The sequence below is a fragment of the Moschus berezovskii genome, chromosome 24 (genome assembly GCF_049115385.1).
Source record: "Moschus berezovskii isolate FMDL1 chromosome 24, NW_MosBer_1.0, whole genome shotgun sequence".
NCBI lineage: Eukaryota > Metazoa > Chordata > Mammalia > Artiodactyla > Moschidae > Moschus > Moschus berezovskii.
In genome coordinates, this window is record NC_142483.1 from 44,249,270 (window position 1) to 44,270,320 (window position 21,051).

Genomic DNA, 21,051 nt, shown 5'->3' on the forward strand with positions numbered 1-21,051 from the left:
CAGTCAATGATAAGTTTTGTCTAAACAGTTTAAAAGATGTATTACAGAAGAATCTGTTTCTGTACTCTTCCGTGTCACTACTAAATTATGGAGTGGCTTGGGTTTTCTTTCTTTGGGGGTAGGGTGGTGTTTTCACTTCAAGATGACTCATTAATTGTAGAGGCACACTTTAGGATTTTCTACTCCCTTCATGGTTGTGAAAATGAAATAACTTGGCACAAAGGCAAACCAAAAGAGTTTTTACTGAGTGCCTACCCTTTTCTAGTTGGATAAGAGCAACATTTGTAAATAGTTCTTAACATCGTTTTTATACATAGTATAATTATATGAGTAGTTACTTCATGGTTATTGAATGAATGGATGAAGAAAACCCTGACAAATCTAGATAATATAACTCCCAAGAACCAGGAATGTTGATCTGGACTTTTTTGTCTAATGTAGAACCAGTAACAACTGGTGCTTAAGTTTTTTTTATTTCTTTTAGGAAATTCCCTGGCAATCCAGTAATTTGGACTCCATGCTCTCACTGCAGAGGGCCTGGGTTCATTCTCTGATTGGGAAACTAAAATCCCACAAGCTGCTCAGCAGCCTCCAGGAAAAAAAATTTTTTTTTTATTCCCATGTTGGTATCTAATTTTCTTTCTTTTCTCCACTGCTGGGTATGTGGTTTCTTCTAAGTTAATATTTTTAAAACTCTGTTTCTTTGTCTATTTAGAATAATGAATTAGACTCTTAACTTAAAACTCTGAATTTTTTGTCAAGTAGAGAAATTTTGCCTAAACCAATGAAAGTATAAAATTAATGCCTTATAAATGTCAGTAACCTACTTTGTCTGGAGTAAATAAACGTTGTTCCCATTTCAGGGTTTGGAAATGAAAAGGTATGATTGAGAGGAGGAGGCAAACATAGAAGTAGGAGAGGTTCTTTTCCATTCTGTTGTGGAAATGGCTCTAAAGCATGATCAGAGAGAGCAAAACCTTTAGGAAGTCCTTTGAATATTGCTCTTTAAAGAGATAAATCAAAGTTCATTGAGGGCATCATCTTTACTTGATACTTAGAAACCTAAAATTTTCCTAATTGATTATTTCTAAGGATAGAAAGAGTCTGCATCCTTGGTTAGTTTCTCAGTAAATATCTGTTTACCATTGTTAAATGGGTTATAAATAAAATCCTTTTTTCCTTAATGTAATCTTAAAATAATTTAGGATAGCAGTAGTTCCATTATTCACAGCATGTGCTCTTATCCTGTCACCCTCCCCTCCCTCCCAAGCACAGTGAAGTATGTCTTTGTTTCTACAGTATTACCATTAATGAAGTTTTTCATGGGAAAGAAATTTTTACTATGGACTGAAATAGGGTTTTTGTTTTTTACTGGGTTTTAATTACCTCCTATTGTAGTAAATTTAGAGCTTTTATAGACATCAGTTTATTGTGCCAAGCCCAGTTGCCCATAGAGGGAGTATAAATTTAGGTAAAGGAGCCAGGGGATAAACAAGTGTTGAAGGAGATGGGGTGGGAGAAAAGGAAAACTTTATCTTGACTCTGCATTACTAAATCATGATCTTTCGTTAGTCTCTCTAGTTTATCACAACACGTCTGTCTTTTCTTCTCTTCAGCCCTGCACTTCTAGATCCTTTGCCTGTATTAACTTGCTTCAGATTGTAAGCCTAACTTACACACTACCCCAAGTATGTGAACTTTCCCCCAGAACTCTGAGCTGTCTTTCTTAGAGTTTGTGTCTTATTTTCCAGTAATTCTTATTTATTTATTCTAATGCTTTTTACTTATTTCTCCTAGATTTTTTTTTTTGCATGTTTCCCACATATCCTTTGCTCACATTTTTACTGTAGGAAAATTGAAATACACAGTTGGAAATGAGTGAAAATAATTTTTAGCCATCTTCAGGTTATTACTAGCAGCTCCTCTCTGTTTACATATATTTAAAAGTTACAGCCATTTAAATTCTTGTTTGCTACAAACACCAATCCATGTGCACCTTTGAGTCAGCAGAATAGGTATTCTTTCTGTTGTACAATGAGAAGACGGATTTTTAAGACATTGCATTAATTGTCAGTGCCAGGATTCACAGAAATTTAGAGCATGAGGAAACCCAGTGAAGATTTTGGAGGAATTTAAGGTTCATCTATAAAAAGTTATTTTTCTGAGATCACCAAATTAAATAAGTTGTAGGTTAGAACTCAAATTGCCTAACTCCTAATATACTATTTTTTCATACTTTTTCTTGTCCCAAAAAACTTTTATGTTGCTGTAAAATGGCAGTGTTTTTCCTCAATATCTCACTTTGGGTTGGAAATGGAAGATAAGCATATAATGTAGCTACCACATTAGTTCTCAAACAGCTTGGTCATTTATATACAACAAGTTGTATATTTATTGCATTCTTAACTATTCTGTGATATAAAAATTAAATTGAAGGTAATAATCACCAAAAAGTCTTCTCAGATACTTTCCCCATCCTCTTTTTACTGTTTAGTCATTCAAAAGTAAGAAATTTAAGTCAATAGTTTTTAAGAATAAATTCAGCTTATATGTATAGCAAAATTTTGAATAACCAGATTCAGAAATTAAATCTTAAATTAATGGTTATTTCCTTTTAACTAACCCTTACTGAAAATTTTTCTGACATGTTTTCATCTTAACTGAGTTGGGTTTATTGGCCTGTTAAAAAGTCTTTTACTGCTTAAGAGTTACTGTTTATCTGTTGATTTTTTATTTAATATTATTTAATAGTGGAAACAGTGTCAGACTTTATTTTTTGAGGCTCCAAAATCACTGCAGATGCTGATTGCAGCCATGAAATTAAAAGACGCTTACTTCTTGGAAGAAAAGTTATGACCAACCTTGATAGTATATTAAAAAGCAGAGACATTACTTTGCCAACCAAGGTCCATCTAGTCAAGGCTATAGTTTTTCCCGTGGTCATGTATGGTTGTGAGAGTTGGACTGTGAAGAAAGCTGAGCGCCGAAGAATTGATGCTTTTGAACTGTGGTGCTGGAGAAGACTGTTGAGAGTCCCTTGGACTGCAAGGAGATCCAACCAGTCCATTCTAAAGGAGATCAATCCTGGGTGTTCATTGGAAGGACTGATGCTGAAGCTGAAACTGCAATACTTTGGCCACCTCATGCGAAGAGTTGACTCACTGGAAAAGAGTCTGATGCTGGGAGGGATTGGGGGCGGGAGGAGAAGGGGACGACGGATAATGAGATGGCTGGATGGCGTCACCGACTCGATGGACATGAGTTAGAGTGAACTCCGGGAGTTGATGATGGACAGGGAGGCCTGGCGTCCTGTGATTCATGTGGTCGCAAAGAGCCGGACACGACTGAGCGACTGAACTGAACTGAATAGTTTAAATATTAGGATAGTAGACTTGACTGAACACATTGGTTTCAGAATGCATTTTAGAAGCTTGTGTTTTTAGTGAACCCCAGTTTAAAGGTTATTGCTTTCAGAAAGAAAAAATTTGGTTAATTGTGGCTTCTGGCTACTTAAAGAGTTTAAAGAATAGAGTTGTCTTGTATACAGTCTTATTTAGTATTCCGGTGGAGGAGATTCCTAGTAATTTTATAGTAACAATACTCTGTTAACAGCCTGATAACCAAAGCTCTGAAAAAGAAACCAGACCTAGAAGGTGAAGAATCTAGGGAGTATAAGTTGAGGCTATTTTTTAAGTTGATTCTAGAATAGTAATTTGTGGCTAATAGGATGAAAATAATTACCCCCTCTTAAAAGATTAATATCACTGCCCTTGAGAAAAGTGGGCATTGCAAACTGTAACTCAGCCTACCTTTTATGTCAGCCTAAGCGGGAAGAGATTATCTCTTTTTCTGTAATACGTGCCTACTTTTAACATACTGAGTTTAACGTAATTTCAAAAATACCTAGAAAATATACTTTTCTGGCCCTTAGTTAGTCATTGTGCATAATTTATCTTTACTCTGAAATCTCATAATTGGGCCCTAGATTTCAAAGTGCTTTTAAAACTTTGGAAAGCTCGGAACATATATTTATGAGAATGAAAGAAAAAGGTGTAAAATTTCAATGTAAGTAAGTACTTTGCTGATAACATGAGAATTCATAAAATAAAAGCATTCTCAATGTTTTATTTCACATTGAATGATAGAGGATAGATATTATAAAGCCAGAGGAACTATAAAGGGACACACTAAGAAAATGGCATGCTTGTATATATCTAAATATATATTCACTTACATGCTTTGTCAGAGACCAAAATTTAGGAAGAAATTTGACTTTCTGGTGGTTTGTGGAGAGAGCTGATCAGAGACTGCTTCTTGGCTAAGTTTCTGTCTGCATAGGCTGTTAACAATTGTTTCTCTGGCAGCAGATCTTGTTCATCAGGATTGCATCATTTCTGGGAGAATGGCCAAGGTCCACAGCCACAGTACAAAGACTGTCTGAAGCATATGAGGCCTGTTCTTTTTCTGAAGCGGCACTCCTCTTCCTGCCAGTCCTCTTCACAGGATTACTGAAGCAGATTTGTTCTGAATTTCTTTCATCGGATTGGCTGTTTATTGGACTCTTGTCTGCCAGCTGCTTCCGGCTCACCTGGCTGATGCAATTTCTTTTTCTGAAATCTCTGTTGGAGTTGTTCTTAAAACACTTATTGTCTGTCTTCTCTGAGAGTGACCTGACAGATCACACGGGTCTTGTGCTTTCAGCAAGTCATGTAGAGAAGAGACTGTCCGAATGACAAATGCAGAGACCATTTCTGAACCCAATTAAAAAGACACGAGTAATTATAAACCATTTCTGGCATGTTCTTAACAGCATTTTCCTTAGAAACTCTATGTATCAATAAATGGTGACTTCTCAAAGAATACTCAGGACTGGGAGACAAGCTGGTTGTGTTTTTGAGTCTAAGAATTTATTACTGTTCCTGGGGGTTCTGGTGGAGTGTTCTGATTGTAGTTAAATTGAAATTCCAGAGCATTCATTTTCCCCCTGCTGTATACTCATGTATTATTTCTCTTTTTAGTCCTGTCATTTTTTTTCTTTATTTTTGTTGCTAAAGGAGTGTATTTCTTCCTTGATGTAATTTCTTCCTTTTGTCTACTGTTACCTTCATGCTTTTCGTTTTCATGACTTCCCTGGTGGCTCAGGCGGTAAAGCATCTGCCTCCAATGCAGGAGACCTGGGTTTGATCCCTGGGTCGGGAAGATCCTCTGGAGAAGGAAATGGCTACCCACTCCAGTACTCTTGGCTGTAAAATCCCATGGATGAAGGAGCATGGCAGGCTACAGTCTATGGGGTTGCAAAGAGTCGGACAGGACTGAGCCACTTCACTTTACCCTCGTGCCTTTCATTTGGATCGTTCTGAGTATGGTCTTTTAAAATGGTTTCTGAAGAATAATTTATTTTCCAGTTTTTATCAAGTTAGAAATCCATATGGTATCAGCATAAAGAACATTGACTCTACTGCTTGGTACTGGAATCCCTCAAATAACTATTTTCACATATGTGATATATTAACACTTCAGATATTGATACCCTTTTCAGGCTACTGTTAAATTGACTTTGTCCCCCTCCCCAAAATCCTAGGTCATCACCTGTTTTCCTTTTCTTTTTAAAGTGTAGAAAGCAAATTAGAGCTCTATTTTCTACATGTCTTCCGTTGTGTAGTTGAGAACTTGACTCTTGTCACTTATTCTGTAGTAGGATAAGAGGATGGAGAGGTGTGTTGGGGGAAGAAAAGAGTAATATGAGCTTTAATAGATGCTGGTGAGTCCCTGTCCGACTGGAGAACACATGAACTTGATTCAAGAAAAGCCTGTGAATTTAGGAATGTGTCAGGAAAGAAGCACCTTCTCAGAGAGAAAAAGAACAAATCCTTTGGGAAATGGAAGAGAATTCTATTTTTTTTTTTTTTTTTGAGATATAACTAAATTTATTAAGTGAGCAACAATCAATTCCATGTTTGGGATTCCCCTCTGCATCTATTCACATCTCCACTAGGCCAAAAACCAGCTACAGAGTTCTTAAAAGACAGCACAAGCGTAAATCTTCATGATCTTAGATTTGGAAATGGATTCTTAGATACGACACCAAAAGCACAAGCAAACAAAGGAAAAACAGTAAATACATTCAGTTCAGTTCAGTCGCTCAGTCATGTCCATCTCTTTGCGACCCCGTGGACTGCAGCACACCAGCTTCCCTGTTCTTCACCAACTCCCAGAGCTTGCTCAAACTCATGTCCATGGAGTCGGTGAAGCCATCCAACCATCTCATCTTCTGTTGGAAGAGAATTCTAATTGGATGTAAAGAAAAGGATCACCCAAAGACAGTACTTACCACTTCTTAACTCAAAGACAATTACCTTTTCTACCTTTTATTTAGGTTCTGGGTTTACAGGAAAATAATGTAACAAGGTTAAAGGACAAAGATATAGTACTAAATGGAACACAGCAGAAATGAAACAAAATTGCCATTAATATATTATTTCTCTAGAATTCCATGCTGTGTGTCCATCTTTGTTATTTATGTCTATACTAATTCATTTCTCCACTTTTTCTAGGTCTTCACAGCTACTGGCAGATAATTTTGGGGGACTTCAGAGGTCTATAAAAAGGTGACTGAGCCAAGTAAATTCTTTTGTTTTAACTTTTGCCCTTTAATGAATACTGAAACTTTAATTTTGATGTAATAGTGATCATAATTTATTCAGCAAATATTTTCAAAAATCTCTGTGCCAGGAAGTATTCTCAAATACTTGTTCTAGACTTTGGAACTATAGCAGCGGATAAAACACATAAATCCTTGTCCTAATTGAGTTTATATTTTGGTAGGAATAGAGACAAATTAACAAGTAAAAGAAATCTTGAAACTGTTCCACAAAGAGATGTTAATTCTTATCACTCTTTCTAGGACATATCTCCAAACTGTGTGATAAGTTAGTAACTGCTATAACTACTAAGCTTTGTAAACTGTAGTAGGAGCCTGTTGCCTTATGTTATAAAACTAGAGTAATTATAATTACATATTGCATATAGATAATGCTAGAAGTCTTCAGTTAACGTTTTAATAGCTACATTTTACATGTTAATTAGAAGAGGAACTAGGCCCAGGGTTATATGAGAAATTTGGTTTTGCCATCTTTTTTATTATTATTAAAAAGGCCCAATATTATAAAAGTATTACTTGAAGCAAGATAACCATGCTAATCTAAAAAGCCTTCATCAGAAGAGTGGAAGTGGTCATGTAAAACTACAAAAAAGTTTTCTTTTATCTAGATACCTGCATTTTTTTATGGTTATATAACAGTAATGGCTGTGACAGGATTTTTTTGTGGTATTGAGTAATCGGGGTTGGGTTCTTTACTGAAGTATAACACGTGATTTGGATTCCAGTATTGGTCAAGGGTAGTGTGATTATTCGGAAAAGGCAATGGCAACCCACTCCAGTACTCTTGCCTGGAAAATCCCATGGGCAGAGGAGCCTGGTAGGCTGCAGTTCATGGGGTCGGGAAGAGTCGGACAGGACTGAGCGATTTCACTTTCACTTTTCACTTTCATGCATTGGAGAAGGAAATGGCAACCCACTCCACTGTTCTTGCCTGAAGAATCCCAGGGACGGGGGAGCGTGGTGGGCTGCCATCTTTGGGGTCGCACACAGTCAGACATGACTGAAGCAACCTAGCAGCAGCAGCAGTATGATTATTATTAGATTGTGTTCTGGTTATTAAGTAGCCTTTGGATTTTTTGGTTTTGTTTTTAATTCGATAATTATACAGTGATATCAAATAGAGAAAGAGTTGCAACCAACAGCTCCCAAAGTTCAAAAATGCCCTTTTGGGCTTATTTGATAAGTATACTCTTTTCTGTTTTTTGCAGATTTTATTTCAGTTTCCCAGAGGCTCAGAGGGTATACAGATCTACTCTGTTTGAATATATTGTTAGGGAAAAGAAACATTTATGTGTAGGATGGGCCCAAAAGCAGAAAGTTATGCTAGTCACTTTTTTTTTAACAAGCTGTAAGAACAATAGACAAGAAGATCTTCCTTTTTAATTTCAGTCTCAAGTTGAATATGTTACCCCAAGCTGAGTAGGAGCAAGTGTATTGCCATACCCAGATTTTGGAGAGTCCTAGATCCATTGGTGAGATCCAGCTCTTTCAAGTGTAGATGGCAGGGAGACTACTTAGCTTACAGCTGTTCTAGCACTTTAAAATAATGATATAAAAGAGGAATATTATTTTTATGTGTTCTTCAAAATCTTGGCCTGATTCACTGTTCACAGTTGGTTTTCTTTTCCACATTAATTTGCTTCATATTTCAAAATAAGAGTCAAGCATCTCAGATCATCTTATCATTTTAAAATTTGTATTAATCTCCCGAATTGACTCAATTAATATGCTATTACTTTTCATTTGAATTAATTTTTTAGTGTAAATAATCATTTTCTACTGTGTATTTATCTTATCATGAATCAGTTTATCAACCATGACTTCTTACTGTAGTTTTTTTTTTTCTTTTTTGCAAAAACCTTTGTTAACCTGAACCTTTACAGTCACATTGAGTTTCTTTCCTCCCACATAAAATACTTGTTCCATTCTTTTAATGATTTTTTTTTTTAAACAAAGCTGTAAAATCACTAATGTAAAAATCAGAGTACACTTTTTCCCTTGCACCATACTTCCAAGTCTCTTAATCTACTTTTGTTTGTTTATGTTACTGAGTTTGTCTTTCTGTTCCCAAATTCTGCTGGCTGTGGTCACCAACTCAAGGTATCCTCAGTGCTTTTCCATGCAGTGTTTTCTAATTTTTATCATAAAACTGTACACTTTGTGTTTTATGTTTTTATTCATACGTAGCGGTGGATATCACCTTACAAATATAGTTAATCATTACATCTTCTCCCCAAATTAGTTATTTAAAAAGTTTAAAAGTAGTAAAAGGGTATTCTGTGTCAAAAGAAGGCAATAAAAAGCAGCTATTTTCAGTCAAATATAAATAAATTGATCACTTTTATCATCCTATTTAATTTGGAAGGAATAACATTAAACTGTGATAATTCTTTTGATCATTATCTGACTTAAAACTCATTAGTTAGGGCCTAGAACATCTTGTTTGGTAAGCAGTTGTAGAATGGGAGAAATGTGCTCATTAATGAGCAGACTATAACTTTTTACTTTATCGGAAAAGAAAAAATAAAAACAGAAATGAAAGCATAATTTTTGTTACCTCACTTGGTGGAACATTAATGCAGAGCATAGTAAACACAGACAATGCTGATTCCTTGTATTTTATATCTATCCCTTAAAAACTCCGTTCAAAAAAAAAATAGAAAAATATTCATTAGCATTTGCAATAAATTTAAAGAACTGTCTGGTTACTAGATACTTTCATTTTCTGTGCTAGGATTCCTCATGTCCATAACATGTTGGTTGAGGCTCTGCAGCTCACCCCCACTCTCAGAGTGGCCAGTCTCCAATAATTGGACCCCGTGATTTCCACTCTCTGCTGTGTTGGACGTCATGAGCATTGCAATCCCTCTGGGAGTCACCACACCAGATACATCCTACTCAGATATGGCTGCTGGATCAGAGTAAGTGCTGCTTCCTAGGTAGTAGGTACATTACCAGTTTGTATCAAGACAGATTTCTTATGGGCATCTAATAGTAAATATGTAGTATTTTCTACACCCAAGCCTAGCCCATTATAAATGACATTAGACCATTCCCTTTCCCCTGTAGAAGCTGGAGGCAAAAAAGAATTAGAAGGGGGAGGAAAAGAATTTGGGAGGGGGGAGGTATTTCTAAGTAAATAATAGAATTAAATTTTCAAGATAGTGATTATTTTCATTTGTTTTGCTGGGTAAGGAAGATTGAAATAAGTAGGTGTCACTACCTGCTTCTGTAGAGTTAATGATTATGTGATGAATGGAGGATAAGGAGGAGTTCTCTCCTGCTGATTTTCCTTGAAGGCCTCTTCCTATGTACTTCTCATTGTTCTAGAGTAAAGGGGCTGCTACCGTATGGGCAGGTTACTTAGACCTTCTGATATTTGGGATAGAAAATGTGGAAAGTAGTGTCACCTGTTTTTTATAATATTCATTGCCTAGAAAGAGGACCTTCAAAATCAGTGGTACCAAACTTTTTTTTCAGCTAAGAGCAGCTTTAGGAATTCAGAATTTGTCGAAAAGTCCAATCCCTAAAATAGACTCTCAATTCTTGAAGAATTTAAATGCCAAATGGCAATGAAGGTAGGCCTTCATTATAAAACTTTATATATTATTCACAGTTTTAAAATTTTTAGCCTTTTGTATCCCTTCTCTTTTAAGTTGTCCGAGATTCCCCCTGCTCACAGATTCCCCCTCTTGTCCTTTTACCTCCCTTGTACCCAATCTTCCTTGCTTACAGAAAGGAAGTGGAAGCCCCCTACCTTTCAAGACGAAGTGGCACTACACCAGGATGTGAAAGTCCAGCGAAAGAGACCCAAGGGGCCTAGGGGGCAGCACACCCCCAGAAGCCAAGTCTATTCCAGGCAGTACCAGGGATTAGGGTCTGGGCTGGAAAAATCCTGGTGTTTTGAATATGTTCAGGTCCAGTTCAGACTCTTGATCCCACAGCCACTTCTTGAGTGAGGTGGGTGTTGCTCTAATTCCCCTGTTTCTCTTGCCATTTTCACAGTCCCTGGGGATTCTTTCCCCTTCAGCAAAGTAAAGAAACTGTTCCAAAACTCTGGGTTCGACTGCATCCCTGATAATAGTGGTTTTCTTCCTAAAAACTGAGAATATTAGTAAAGAGCATGTGTATTTCTTGACAAAGCCACCTAGAATAATTGTTTGATGACTTCCTTAAAGAGGAAGACTTAAAATGAAGCTACCCTAAGAGGCAGTCTGTTATATTCTGGGGTAGTCTGTAATTGAAAGCAGTTTTTGGCCTTATTCCCATATAAAAAAGAAGATGGAGGGTGGGGGGTGGGAAAGGGTGGATTGTGTTACTTCCAGAACCGTTTTTCCTGTTTTGTTTTTATTTTTTTGCATGCCAAAGAGATTTAGTTACACCAATAGCTGAAGCTTCCAATTTTATAACTGTTTCCCAGACCGAAGTACTTAAAAACTTAACTGTATCAGTAGGTAATTGTATAATGTTAATGGATTTGTATAAAGTCAACCACTAGCCTCCCATATGGAATGACTTACAAACTGTATAGGTAGACAACTCTAACATTTGTGAGAAATTTCAACAACAACAAAAAAATTCAGTGTTGATTAACTCAACAAGATTGGGATTAGTAGCTAAGAAAAAGACCTAAAACAATTATTCTTAAAACATGTATTCTTTCCAGAGTACAGAGGTAACTACCCATAACTGTAGCTTAGGGAGTCCAGAAATAATAAAAACATATTTCTGGCCTAAAAATTTGACTACAGTGTTTCTATCTCGTGAAACATTTTCATCTATGATCTCTAGACAGATTTCCGCTACTGTAGTCATAGCTAATTTTCCAGTTTTTCATTTTGTATCCCTACAAGGCCAGAGAATGTCAACAATTAGCTTATATATCATTTCTGTTAAATCGTTGATGAGATCTGTTAATGCTTCATTATGCGTATGTCACTGTCACGCATATTCCACTGTTCTGGACACTCTGAGATTAAACCTGGTATTAATGGCAATATACTCAACTAAGTAAAAAGACCTTGACCTTACTTTATGGGATTTTAAATCTGATGGCAATGGTGTACATTATGTTTTGTTTTTGTATTTTTTGTATATTTGTAGGAAAACCTCTAGATGTAACAATAGAAGGAAAGACTTTTCAGAGTTTACTGTCCTGCCATAAATGAATTTCAGAGGTAGTGTTATAACAGCAGGTTGCACACTGTACTTAAAACACAATTGATGGAGTATATCTGTTGTGAGCATGGCTTCTGTGTATGTGCCCGACTGTCATAGATGTTTAAACATAGGGGAAGAAAGGCTACAGTTGCATTTGCATAAAATAATTGGCTAATAAAGAGATGCAAACCTAATACTCAGATTCTTTATCCATATTTTAAAATATAGAGATCTGGTATATGTGTATATGTCAAGGAATATCCTAGGAAATCCTATAGTTACCTGTCAACATGTAATTATGCATTTAATCTGTAACCAGTATGGAAATTGCAAAGTTTCCTCATCAAAATAATGAGCTTAAATTTTTAGTATTTGTCACACATAAATATATTAAATGCTATGCTTAACTACAAAGTATTATGACAGTGGGATGGCCTTTTAACCTACACAATATACATTTTATTTTTATTCCCTAGACTTGCACGTGAAGTGCATATGTTCATATTTACCCAGTTTGGAGATGGGTAAGATACAACCGGCATAGCTCCATCTCCATGGCCATCTTTTATCTCATGCCACTTTCTTTTATCCCGTCCAAAAAAAAAATCCATTTCTAATAAACAACTGTCATGTTTCACCCCATGTGTTCAGTGGTACAAAATCTCTTACGTAAAATATGTACAGCTCTTTGAAATACTTACTTATGTAGTAAATTAACAATGCTGTATAAAGTTATTACTTTCTCTTAACTGTCCATCATAGAAACTAAATTCTACCTTCATTTTATTAATGCTTGTTTGCCTTTGGTTTCATTTAGGAAACTCCACCTGTTTCCTAATAATCAGAGCTGATTGCCTCTCAGTGAGCCATATTCAGATCATCTATTTCTCAAGAATACTGACCTGCATTCTTGATGTATTCCCCCCCACCCCTGCCCAGTTCCCATCTTGCAGACACTCTTTAAGTAATAAAATGCATGCACTTCACTAACAGAGAATACTTTCCTGTGTCTAAAGTTCTTCTTCACCTAGAAATTACCTTTGCTGTTATTTATAAGATCCCTTCTCACAGTTTTGGAGCATATAACTGGGTGAGTTGGATACATATCTCAGACTTTTCTTTTATCCCTCACTTCTCAGCTGACTTTGCACCACATTGAACTGCACACTTTATTCCCACAAAGTCCTATATTATGTATATTTCCAAGCAGGAAAAATGTTTATTACGTGAAACAAACAGTATTCATCATTTGATTCCCTAAAAGACCCTTTGATCAATCACCAAGGCTGAGTTATGTGTGTCTTTGGAGTTTCTAACTTGTGAATCTCAGTGCTAGTTTCCTAGTTAATTTAAATGACAAATAATCCATTATTCAGTTTTGCAAAGTCAAACAGTTGCATTCCTTAATTATCTTTCAGAATTCTCCAAAACCTAACCAGTTACCTAAGCAATCAGTTAAGTTCTTTTTGCCCCAGAACTTGAATTTTGCCCTTAGCCACCTCTATCTTTTTATTATTAAATAAGGGCTTACATTAAATTTCTTAACTTAAAACACATTTATAATTATTTTATATTAATAAATTGTGCTTAAACAGTTTTATTTTCCACTCAATGTCGGTACAGAAAGATACTCAACCAAGCTTCTCAATAAGCCTGGTTACTTAAGATCTTAGATCATTTTCTTTAAAGAAAGAAAGTTACCCTGGTTTCCAAACTAGTTAGGTATAGTGGAAAGAGCACAGACTTTGGAGTCACACATTGACTGTGTGACCTTGGCAAAGTTATATAATATCACCACCTCAACTTCACATTCTGTAAAAATGGGGTGCTCTTTACCATGTGTAGTAGTTGCAGAGTAAACAAATTAATACTATAAATCTCCTAGAAAATAATAGACAATTCAGAATGGTAGTTAGTACTACTGTTGTTATTTGTCACTAGAATAAACTTCTGAGTGCAGGTTTGATTAGTTTGAAGTTCTGTGGTATTACCATGCAGCTATTAAATAATTGTGTCCTTGATATGCTTGCATGTCATTGGTGGATGAGAAATTATTATTCATAATATGTGGAAGGTGTTTGGGGGTTCATCAAGATGAGAGGTATGATAAATATAAGATGCCATTGTTTTTACCTGTACTTTCTTCAGGGTATCCTGTCTTGGTAGTGAATGGAAGAGGGCCTGGTCCCTGGGGCAGTGCAGAAGGCACTTTCATCATCTCACTCACTGCAAATGTCATGTGAGGTTTCATGGAAGTATTAAGAGATCCAATTAAGAAGAATAGTTCTGAGTCTAAACCAGCCCAGAGTGGCTTCTCTAGGGGAAACTCCCTGCTCAGCTGGTACGTTTGTGTTTGTCATTAGGGACACCTTGTATCCCAGGTGCCTGCTTTGAGACATCTGCCTATACTGGCTTCATGTTACACACAAATCCACATTTAATAACACTCCTACTGTTATTTATAGGCCTAGTTATGTTGATCAGATTGTTTCACTGAGTTCTTTCTCTTACTCTAGTGGCTGGTGGTTGTGGAAAGAGGAGGGGTTAGAATGGGAAGTTAAGTCATAGTTTAAGGAAAGATTAGGTGTTATGCTATCATGCGTTGCTTTTCGCCTTTGTGCAGCCCTGAATCTGTGGAGGCTAGTCCAGCAGTTAATGAGAAGAGCGTGTATTCCACTCATAATTATGGGACCACTCAGAGGCATGGGTGTCGAGGACTGCCTTATGCTGTGAGTATGCATTTATTTCTCTCCAGAGCAGTGATCTTCCTGGAGTGTAATCCATTCTTATACATTGTGACTTTCTTGAAATGTTTATATGCAGCATGACGAAGTTGCCCCTTTTGCACTTCCCTGCCTCCAGCGGACGTCTAGCCCTGCATCATTGTTCTTGTTTTTATGTCCCAGTTGACCTTGGCATTTTGTTTTATCACTTTCCTGGTTGAAGCCAAAAAACGAAGGGTACTACTTTCTTCTTTCTTTCCATATGTACCATACTTTAGGGGAGAGAGGGGCCAGTGTTTGGACACTGTTGATTTAAAAAATCTTATTTTCAGGATCATAATTACGGAGCCCCTCCTCCTCCGACACCTCCTGCTTCTCCCCCTGTCCAGACGATCATCCCTCGTTCTGACCTGAATGGCCTGCCGTCGCCCGTAGAGGAACGCTGTGGAGACAGCCCGAACTCTGAAGGAGAGACTGTTCCTTCCTGGTGTCCTTGTGGTCTTTCTCAGGATGGCTTCCTTCTCAACTGTGACAAGTGCAGGTAAGATCGTGTTCCGTCTAAATCCAACCCTGGGTTACTGGGATTAGGGTTTCTTATTAGTAGGGAAAAGCTCAAAGTATTCTTTCTTGTGTTTGTTAATGTAGATGATTCCTTAGTGCTCCTTGGCTCGAATTCTCTGCACTAGGTGAGAATTGCTGACAACAAGGAATGAGAGATTGATCTTAAAGCTATTGAATTTGATATGAAATTTAATGTCCTGGAAACATTTGGTAGGTGGGAGGAAGGGGGTAGTATGTGCAGAGACACTTCTCCCATGTGTACGATGATGTGCTGCATGCTGTTGGAAGGACTACTTTAAGTTTGTTTTCCCTCTTTAGGGGAATGAGCAGGGGGAAGGTTATTAGACTTCATCGGCGGAAGCAGGACAACATATCAGGTAAGCCGAAGATGGGTTAGGCCCATGTTTTGACACATACTATTTTTTGGTTTTAATATTCATCCTAAGAACCCCTTGAAAGTTCCCTTAATCCCCAGTGCTTTTCATGGACAGTCATTGAAGTCTTCTCAAAAACCGTTGTAATTCTGTTGTTAAGAATTAATTGTATCCAGAATCGACAGTTTAGGCCTATACTGATCAAAATATTCCTTGTGAGTGCACACACACACACCTAAGGACAGATCCTTTTCTGTGTTACATACACATCGAGGCACAGGGCTTGGGGACCGAATTCAAGGGGGGAAGTATGTATAGAGAATAGAGTTTGTATGCTTAGTGAGAAAGATACAGGTAGAATTTTGTTTTCATATGAATTGTAGTATATATGTTCTAATAGAGTTAGTAGAAGTAATGACTTACTGAGTATGGGCTAGGTCTAAAGGAATGAGCTGTTTTTAATGTGCTTAGGATTCTTATGCACTGTGAACTGACCTTTTTTCAGGTGGGGATAGCAGTGCAACAGAAAGCTGGGATGAGGAGCTTTCTCCTTCCACTGTGTTGTATACAGCAACACAGCACACACCTACAAGCATCACCTTAACTGTTAGAAGAACCAAACCCAAGAAGCGGAAAAAGAGTCCAGAAAAGGGTCGTGCAGCACCAAAGACGAAGAAAATCAAGGTATGGAGGGTAAAAGTATCTTAAATAGAAATATGTCTCAAATAGCCCAAATGTTGGATGAAGAATACACCAAAATTCTTTTAAGAAATTTGATTCAGATGTTTGATGGGCCACTTCTGCTCTGTTTGCGAAAATCAGCTAATCTGTGTTACAAACATACAGATCAACCTCTTTTCTGCCACTCCATACCATCACAGCTGGCACATAGTTTCTTTTACTCCAACCCCACATCCCAGGTATGAAATCCCAGCCCCACCTGGCACAAGTCCGTGTGTACAGCTGCCTCCAGTCTAGGCTTCCACTGTCCTTAAAGTATCTCCTGCCTCCTCAACCCCAAAACCCAGTCTGAAATTCTTGTGCTGGTACATGCCCACTTCATGTTGTTGGTTGATTGTTTTTTTCCTTGTTTCAAAAAATTCAGGAAACGTCTCTTGAACGGTCTAGGCTTACTCAGTGTTGTGGTCACTTTCCTGTATTCTCAACTAAAAAGTCTCCAGAAGAAACCTCTTCTGTTTTGTGTTCTTTCTTCCCGATCACAGCAACTTTGTTGCTTCTAGGTGACTTGCCCACCCCTTGTTAAGGGGATTGGTCTTTATTTCCTTCTTAATTTCAAACTGGTAAATCTGTAGCCTTACTTAATATTTTTATATGCTTTTTCTTTTAGTGTCAGGGGTGCATATAGGATTTAAGTGATGCATGCTCTTCCCTATTAATTACCTAATTTCACAGTGGAAAGTATTGGTATTAGCCTCAGAGTTCACTGGCCTTATGCCACCCCTATTCTTGATAATACTGTGGGGAATTCCATTGTATTTGTTACCTAGAGTAAAGGGGACAGACTAGAACACTAGTTCTTGCCTTAGTTTTAGTCTCAGATAGGTATAACTGTCATTCTTGGTACCAAGTTTTGTTTTGTTCTACTTGTTTTCCTCTTTGGGATAGGCATTTCGAGAGGGATCCCGGAAGTCCTTGCGGATGAAGGTAAGGGGTCTTCTTCTCTGATGCTGTGTTTACTTCACTGTGATCTTGCATTTTGGTCAGCTTCTTTCCTGACATTGATGGTCTGGGAATCTTGGACTCTGCTTTTTGTTAGTTTTTAATCGTTGCCATTCAGATTTCATAGAGCCTTTCTCCAAAGTGGATTTTCTTGGCCATTTTCTGAAATACTTTTTCCTTTCTATAATCAGGCTTCATTTACTGGTTTTAATTTCATTAGCTGCTTTTCTTGGGGTACAGGGTAAGTGACATTTTGCCAAACAAAATGAGGTTGATGTTTGGCCTCCATCTCAGGAGTGAGGCTTTTCTGGTGATAGGGGAATCTCTTGTGCACTCACCCTAGCATCATGTACACTTTAATCACCAGTTGGAAGGATAAATTTCATCAGTAGGAAAGTAGTAGTGTTGATAAGAATTATTCTTATTGGAATTACTTACTTTTGAACTGTTTTCTCCTGGCATATCTACTTGGTATAGAAGACTCGGGTCGGGTGATGTTAGTGCACTTCTTTTCTTTAGTTATCAAGTAAAAGCTTATGAGACGTGATTTCATATAGTGGTTGGATAATAGAGAAATTATGTGCAATATTTAAAGGAACTTTGAGCTGATGAAGAGTTTGCCCAAAGGAAATTTGAATATACTATCTGATATCTTCCCTTACCTATTTGATTATGTAGAACAGCGTACCTCCCAAACCATTACTTATGGCTTCAAAGTATTTAATTAGAATTAAGGTCTAGTTAAGTTCTATAAATATTCTTATATCTGGATGTGTAAATGATATAAAAGCAGAATCTTTCTTATTAACCATTATAGAGTAAACATTAAACTCTTTTAGTGAGAATAAGCTTTCTTAGGAAATATAGATATAATACATATTTATATGTGGAACGCCAAATTGACTCGTTTAAAAAGATTACAGGTAGCACTTTGTATAAAATTAGAAGGCCTCACCTTGCATATGCCCATAAACAGACTTGTAAATATCTGTATGAAAGATGGGAGAGGACTTAGAGCCCAAGACCACCAGAATCCTGGAATGTCTTAGAACACAGTTACTGTTTCTTTGCTAGATCTTTCTCTTGTAAGGAGACCTTTGCTTAGAGGGGACCTTAAATAGATTTATGGGGCAGACATAGCCCTGATCCCAGGTGTTAAACCCTTTTCTCTTCTTTCAGCAATTGTAACTTGCCTCTCGAAGTTTGAAACTTTCTGAAAGCTATTGACTGGCTCTCCCAGAAGACTAATTAACACCAAATATTGCTTGCAGTTTTTTAGATGTTGACAGATAGCTCCATAAGCATGTTAAAATTTAAATAATTAAAAATTACTGGTTTATTTTGATTCTTGTATCATGGGTCTGAGTTATAAATTCTGTACTCAGAATTAATTATTAGAACCTTACCAAAGATCTAAGTGGAAACCATAGCATAAGAATAAGAAGAATCTATCATTTGGCTTTTTAACCCCAAAGTTGAATTTCCCTACTGGAAACTGGTCTAAACCAGGGTTTTTTAACCTCAACACTGTTTGAGCCAACAACATTTGAACCAAATAATTCCTTGTAGGGATCAGAGCTGTCTTTTGCATTACAGTAGGCTGTATAGCATCATCCCTAGCATTTACTAAGTGCTAACAAAGCCACATATTAATCAAAAATAACTTCAGGTATTACCAAAAGTCTTCTTGGTGTCATATCACCACTGATTGAGAACCGTTGCTCTAAACACACTGAGATGGCATCTCCAGTACTCAGAAGAACATGATAGCAGACTAGACAAGAGTTGTGTTAGTGAACAATAGCTAAAACTATGGCACAGGCTTCCAGTATACATTGTTCAACAAGTCGGAAGTTTAGTGATCACTGCTGGATGCTTAAACCTGGGACTTCTATTGGGGGACCCCTAATCCCCAGTCTTATAATCTCCCTTAAATTCTTAAGTTTTGCACTTTCTCTTTTCCTCAGCTGCTACTGTCCACCTCAAGGAGGCAGTATTCTATTCTCAATGTGTTGGCCTTAGGTGTTTGTTAGATCCTTTTGTTTATTGTTCATCCTTTTGGAATCTAGTGAGTAATGTGGAAAACAGTGGTATTAAAGTTTTTCTTCCATTTTCCTGTTCTTTGTGGGAAGGATGGTAGACAATAGTCGATCAAAACTAGTGACATAGAAATGAAAGAAAGCGATTGTTACAGTGGGTGTAAGTGTTTTCTCTTATCGTTCGTGGAAACATTTAATTTTTGTATACCTGTTTTTGCAAGTTTAAAGTGGACATGGATTTATAAGTAGCTTTGGTATTAGCGTCTTTTCCTTCTAGTCATCACTAGTGTGAAATCATCACTATCAGTGTTTGTTTTGTTTTCTGATAACACCTCAAGTCGTGAACACCATGGAGGAGATCATATATCAGACTTCAGCTGTGTCTGTATAGCAGAAGTACATATAAAAGTATTTAGGAAGATGTTGCCAAGATGTGATAATGTTTCCTCAGTGCTGTACTGTCATAGAGGGCAGCAGTTTTCCGGTTTTCTGAGTGAAGTGTAGCAGATTATAAACATTTCCTACACTGCATCTTCCCATGCCCCTCCCCTACCTTACCTCTTCTTTGTGTGGCTGTTTTGCAGTGTCTAAATAGCATGCTAGAAAGATGCACTGAATGATAGCTTTTCCTGTGGGAGGCAAGATTATGAGTTACTTATTTATTTGGGTCACATGTAGCTTTTAAGTGAACATATATTAATTGTATAGTAAGATATGCAAAAACATACTCCTGTATAGTAGTAAAACTACCAATTGGAAATGGCACACTGATGTTTGTTAAGTACTGAAAACTTAAACAATGTGAGTATTTTGAAGTATCACTATTGTTCATTTTTATGAAGATTTTCTTACAAACTTGATGTCATTCTTCTGATAAATTTGATTTTTATGACGTAAAGATGGTCATAAAATCATAGTGATGGGATGGAATTGCAATCCAGATTGATTTCTCACTTTATAAATGAGGAAACTGAACCTCCCAGCTTACTGGTAATAAAACCATGATAGAAGCCAGATCCTGACTTCCCAGGCCATTGCTCTTATGCCACACCAACTGCCAAGTGAAAACTAATTTTCTCTGAATGTTTAGCCTGGCAGTCCCCCACCCCACCCCTTCCTGTCCCATCCTGTCCCTTTTATGAACTCTCCTAATCTACTTGACCTTTGTTCTCTACAGAATTCTCCTTCTGAGGCACAGAATTTAGATGAGAATACAACTGAGGGATGGGAGAATCGGATAAGACTATGGACTGATCAGTATGAAGAAGCCTTCACTAATCAGTACAGTGCAGATGTACAGAACGCCCTTGAACAACATCTACACTCTAATAAGGAATTTGTGGGCAAACCTGCTATTTTAGACACTATTAATAAGACTGAATTGGCCTGTAATAATACAGTTATTGGGTCCCAAATGCAGGTAAGGATCACAGGGTTAAAGACTCCTAATTAGTTGAGATTTTAAGAACTCAGGAAAAGGACATATTTTGAAATGAGACTATCTTTCAAATATATTAGGCCTTAGGGTAACAAATTAGCCATCTATTGAGGAGCATCTTTAACCAAAAGCAAGTTTTGGTCACTTGAAAACTGTTCAGATACATACTTTAAGATATATATCTATTAATTAAAAATAGATAAATTAGGATATAGGAAATTTATACAGCCTCAGTAGGAATTATTAAGATTAATGGAAACCTGGGCTTTTACATTACACATAGAGCCACTAAAATTTTGGTCATATTTTTCTTAGATTTTTTTTTTTCTTTGGGTGTAAGGGGGTGGCAAGTTCACTATACAGAACCTATTTCCTAGAAATACTAAGATTTTATAAAATTTTAAAATGTCTCATC

General features: G+C 37.0%; 1 protein-coding gene across 21 annotated transcripts in view; it reads left to right on the plus strand.

Annotated features, from left to right (window-relative positions):
- SETD5 (SET domain containing 5) overlaps positions 1-21,051 on the plus strand; it is an 80,105-nt gene that overhangs the window by 27,677 nt on the left and 31,377 nt on the right. For 5 of the 21 annotated variants that reach the window (XR_008684242.2, XM_055414383.2, XM_055414380.2 and 2 more), the window contains 10 exons: positions 6,555-6,608; positions 9,396-9,582; positions 10,397-10,621; positions 13,970-14,162; positions 14,445-14,550; positions 14,877-15,085; positions 15,424-15,482; positions 15,985-16,163; positions 17,106-17,144; positions 20,376-20,618. Coding sequence is in view for 20 of the 21 variants with exons in the window: in XM_055414383.2 (XP_055270358.2) it covers positions 14,071-14,162; positions 14,445-14,550; positions 14,877-15,085; positions 15,424-15,482; positions 15,985-16,163; positions 17,106-17,144; positions 20,376-20,618 (927 nt within the window). In the remaining variant the exon portion in view is untranslated. Of the gene's footprint in view, positions 1-6,554; positions 6,622-9,395; positions 9,583-10,141; positions 10,240-10,396; positions 10,622-13,969; positions 14,163-14,444; positions 14,551-14,876; positions 15,086-15,189; positions 15,231-15,423; positions 15,483-15,984; positions 16,164-17,105; positions 17,145-20,375; positions 20,619-21,051 lie in introns of those variants that run through there. The other 16 variants (XM_055414384.2, XM_088831684.1, XM_055414390.2 and 13 more) reach the window with 12 other exon arrangements.